This window comes from Mandrillus leucophaeus, unplaced genomic scaffold (assembly GCF_000951045.1).
Source record: "Mandrillus leucophaeus isolate KB7577 unplaced genomic scaffold, Mleu.le_1.0 Scaffold147, whole genome shotgun sequence".
Taxonomy (NCBI): Eukaryota; Metazoa; Chordata; class Mammalia; order Primates; family Cercopithecidae; genus Mandrillus; species Mandrillus leucophaeus.
The window spans coordinates 1,187,003-1,191,571 of NW_012101443.1; the positions used below are offsets into that span (position 1 = coordinate 1,187,003).

General features: G+C 49.6%; 2 protein-coding genes across 2 annotated transcripts in view; one reads left to right on the plus strand and one right to left on the minus strand.

Moving 5' to 3' along the window:
* SLC25A30 (solute carrier family 25, member 30) overlaps window positions 1-3,720 on the minus strand; it is a 26,109-nt gene extending 22,389 nt beyond the window's left edge. The window contains exon 1 of the mRNA XM_011974643.1: window positions 3,619-3,720. The gene's annotated coding sequence lies outside the window, so the exon portion shown is untranslated. The remainder of the gene's footprint in view (window positions 1-3,618) is intronic.
* The window catches only part of LOC105535492 (eukaryotic translation initiation factor 3 subunit A-like), an 8,969-nt gene continuing 7,558 nt past the window's right edge, over window positions 3,159-4,569 (plus strand). Inside the window, exon 1 of the mRNA XM_011974595.1 lies at window positions 3,159-4,055. Within this exon, the coding sequence (XP_011829985.1) occupies window positions 3,310-3,897 (588 nt within the window). The 5' untranslated portion in view covers window positions 3,159-3,309 and the 3' untranslated portion in view covers window positions 3,898-4,055. The remainder of the gene's footprint in view (window positions 4,056-4,569) is intronic.

The window sequence follows — 4,569 nt, forward strand, 5'->3', positions numbered from 1 at the left end:
GAAAATGGCTAGTTAGGACTGGAATAAGTAAGTAGATGTCCACCAAGTTGTACTGGCCACAGCAAGCTGTGACAGGGCTATAGTTATCTTAGGTTGAAACCTCTGTTCAGTAAACTAACCCATTTCTTTGTTTTGGAGCTCTTTCTGAAGGGGAGTCTCCTGAAACACTTCCTTAAATTCCAAACACAGTTGTTTGGAAAAATCCCAAGTGGATCTACAGAAGTCCCAAGGCTGCCAAGCCAAGACAGTCAGAGAGATTCATGTGTCCTTAGCAGTCAATAGTGTCTGGGCAGCAACTCGGGGAAGGAATTAAAACTTTGCAGAAATTCCAGTGTCGGGCAGTGGCTGTACACTGATTTTACACTCCTCTTACAGCCATGTTCTCTAAGCCACGCTAAAACCCAGTAATTCGTTCCTTCTCCTTGCTGCATTATGAACATACTACTAACACTAGCAGTCATCCCTGAATACCTGCTGTCAGGCATTGCTCTACGTTTTCCTCACAATCCTATGAAAGAGGTATCATCATCCACATCTCACAACTGAGCAAACAGCCTCAGAGAAGAAAAGTAACTTTCCCTAGTCAAAGCTACCAAATATTCAAACTAAGGTCTCTCTGAAGGATCACATGACCACTCCTCTAGGGACTACTTTGCAGCCAAACACTATCTTCCAAAGGCTGTTAAAAAAATATTGGTGGGTGCGGGGCAGGGAATTCTATACATGCAGAATAAATATAGAATTTTCCAGCAGAGGAAACAAAAAATTTTACTTTTTAAAAATGTTAGCTGTTGGCTGGGCATGGTGGCTCACACCTGTAATCCCAACACTTTGGGAGGTGAAGGTGGGTGGATCACTTGAGGTCAGGAGTTCAAGACCAGCCTGGCCAACATGGTGAAATCCCGTCTCTACTAAAAATATAAAAATTAGCTGGGCGAGGTGGAGATGCCTGTAATCCCAGCTACTCAGGAGGCTGAGGCAGAAGAATCGCTTTGAACCCAGGAGGCGGAGGTTGCAGTGAGCGAAGATGGCACCACTGCACTCTAGCCTAGACGACAGAGTGAGACTCTATCCCCCCGCCACAAAAAAAAAAAGAAAAGAAAAGAAAAACTTGTTAGCTGTTAGTGACTGGCTGAATAATTTTTTTTTTTTTTTTTGAGATGCAGTCTCGCTCTGTCACCCAGGATAGAGTGCAGTGGCACTGTCTCCACTCACTGCAACCTCCATCTCCCAGGTTCAAGCAATTCAGCCTCCTGAGTAGCTGGGATTATAGGCATGCGCCACCATGTCCAGCTAATTTTTGTATTTTTGGTAGAGATGGGGTTTCACCATGTTGGTTAGGCTGGTCTCAAACTCCTGACCTTGTGATCTGCCTGCCTCCGCCTCCCAAAGTGCTGGGATTAGGCATGAGCCACGGCACCTGGCCCAAATTTTTTTTTTTTAACTTAAAAACAAACATGCTGGGTGCAGTGGCTCACACCTGTAATCCTAGCACTTTGGGAGGCCAAGGCAGGTGGATCACCTGAGGTCAGAAGTTCAAGACCAGCCTGGACAACACCGTGAAACCCCATCTCTATTAAAAATACAAAAATTAGCCAGGCATAGTGGTGGGCGCCTGTAATTCTAGTTACTCGGGAGGCTGAGGCAGGAGAACTGCTTGAACCTAGGAAGCGGAGGTTGCAGTAAGCCGAGACCGCGCCACTGCATTCTAGCCTGGGCAACAAAAGCGAAACTCCATCTCAAATAAATAAATAAATATATAAATAAATACAAAAAAAAGTGAAAAATACAAATTAAAAAAAAACAACAAAGTTGTTAGCTGGGCTAGTCACACATATCTGTAATCCCAGCTACTTGGGAGGCTGAGACTGGAGAATAGCTTGAGGCCAGGGGTCCAAGACCAGCCTAGGCAACAGAATGAGATGACCATCTCTACTAAAAAAATCCAAAAAATTATCCAGGCATGGTGGTAGGCGACTCTAGTCCCAGCTACTCAGCAGGCTGAGGTGGAAGGGCACATACGCCCAGGACTTCAAGGCTGCAGTGAGCTATGATCATGACACTGCACTCTGGCAGCCTGGGTGCCAGAGCAAGACCCTGTCAAGAAAGGTTAAAAACAAGTTTTCTGAATGAAAATGTCTATACAAATTAAGAATTTCAAAGGATTCTCCCTACACTTAGGATATATGCTAAGTTACACATCCTGTCTACATTTTCTCTTATATGGTTGCTTAGTGTTTATTTTCACCCACCTGACCTCATGTGCACAGCTGCAAAGGGAGGTAATTAAATATAATACTAGCTGCTGGTACTTCTGAACGCTTTCCAAGTTTCTAATATTTATTTATTTAGAGGCGGAGTTTTGCTCTTATTGCCCAGGCTGGAGTGCAACAGCATGATCTCAGCTCACTGCAACCTCCACCTTCTGGGTTCAAGCGATTCTCCTGTCTCAGCCTCCCGAGTAGCTAGAATTACAGGAATCCGTCACCACGCTCGGCTACTTTTGTATTTTTAGTAGAGACAGGGTTTCTCCATGTTGGCCAGGTTGGTCTCGAACTCCTGACCTCAGGTGATCCGCCCGCCTCGGCCTCCCAAAGTGCTGGGATTACAGGCGTGAGCCACTGCACCCAGCCGTTTCTCTTATTTAATTCCTGGTAAGTTCTTTCAGTTTTACTTGCTGTTTCCTTTTCAGTCTGAACTCTTAAACTGTAATCGCACAGCCTTTAAGGCTTCTGTGCTCTCATACATTTTTGTTCCTTGCTGGACCGACTGACCTTTCAATAATGCCCTTTCACGAACTTTTCCTATTTCCTGTTCTTTTTAAAGGTGCAGAAGGAAAACTAAGGTCATCACAGACTTTCAAAAAGCGGGGTTTAAAAGAAATCTTCTAAGTTATCATCTCGTTTCACGTTAATTAACTGAGTCCGCGGTCACAAAGCTTCGCAACGGCAAAGCCAAAAGCAAAATTCATGCCTTTCAACTTTCTCACTACCCAAGTAGGACGGCAAGCCGAATCCGCAGGGCAGTGCCAACACTGTTTTTGCTACTCTTGCGCAGAACAAAAATGCTAATCACTGCAACTGCTTTACATGAAATTGCACCTAGAAAGACTTTAAAACCCAGAGGTACATTAACTCTCCAGGCAATTTCCTCCCAGCCTAGCATGTGCCACGAGCGATTCCGAATGTGGTGTGCCCTCTCCCAGAATGCGAAGCTCGCGGGCGCTCAGGCTGCCGTTTGAATGAACCCACGAGTGGGAGGGACGTACAGGCAGGGTTGCAAGCCCGGGGCACGCGTGCAGACGCAGAGATGCCACGACGGGATTCGCACTCGGATCTCAATGACCCTGGAACAGGAATCACCCCACGCCAACAGCGACGCACCAGCCCGACCCAAGGAGGGAGCAGCCCGAGAAGCGGAGCCCTGTCCCAGTCCCCCGAACCTCGCTCCCCGCCGAGCCTCGCCCGGCCTGCCAACTGGAGAGAAAAGGCAGCCCAGAGCACGCCCGATTGCAAAGGAGGCTCCCAGGAAACCGCAGCCCAACCCTACCCCAGGCCCGGGTTCCGGGAGCCGCAGAGAAAGAGGGGCCGGCGGGAGGAGGCGCGGGCCAGGACTTACCTGGAGGCGGCGGCCCCACACCTCCTGCAACCCGGACTCAGTCGCTACAAGAACCGGAGGCCGCTCCAGGAAAGGAGAAAATGCCGCGCCGGCCCAGGAGCCTGCGCGCAGCCCCGCCCCGCCCCGCCCGCGCAAACACGCCGACCTCCTCAGTTCCCATTGGTTTCTGCCAGCACTAGCCACGCCCATGGCACGCCCCTGACCTCCCCCACGATAGAGAAACGGAGGGGCGGGGCCAGCACCAAGTCCCTTTCGGGATCTTCCACTGCGGCTGCCTGAGGAGGAAGCTGTCCGGGACTCGGTGGCGCCTGATGTGGCCTCTGATATCGACTGGGAGGTGGAAGAGAAATTTGGGGAACGCATCGAGAACCCTGGAAAAGTAACCTTCTCAGGGGGCGGTTCTCTGTGCCCGCGTGAACCTTCACAGATGGATGGAAGTAAATTTGCCCTTATTTTTTTATACCCCAGCTTTTAGCTTGAAAATGTACAGATTAGCGTAGCCGGACGTGGTGGCGGGCGCCTGTAATCCCAGCTACTCAGGAGGCTGAAACAGGAGAATCGCTGGAACCCGCGAGGCGGAGGTTGCAGTGAGCCAAGATCGCGCCACTGCACTCCAGCCTGGGCACATGTTTTGTTTTGTTTTGTTTTGTTTTGAGACGGAGCCTCGCTCTTGTTGCCCAGGCTGGAGTGCAGTGGCGCCATCTCGGCTCACCGCAACCTCGGCCCCCCAGGTTCAAGTGATTCTCCTGCCTCAGCCTTCCGAGTAGCTGAAGGCAGGTGCCGTGGCTCACGCCTGTAATCCCAGCACTTTGGGAGGTCAAGGCGGGCAGATCACCTGAGGTCGGGAGTTCAAGACCAGAAGGAAAACTAAGGTCATCACAGACTTTCAAAAAGCGGGGTTTAAAAGAAATCTTCTAAGTTATCATCTCGTTTCACGTTAATTAACTGAGT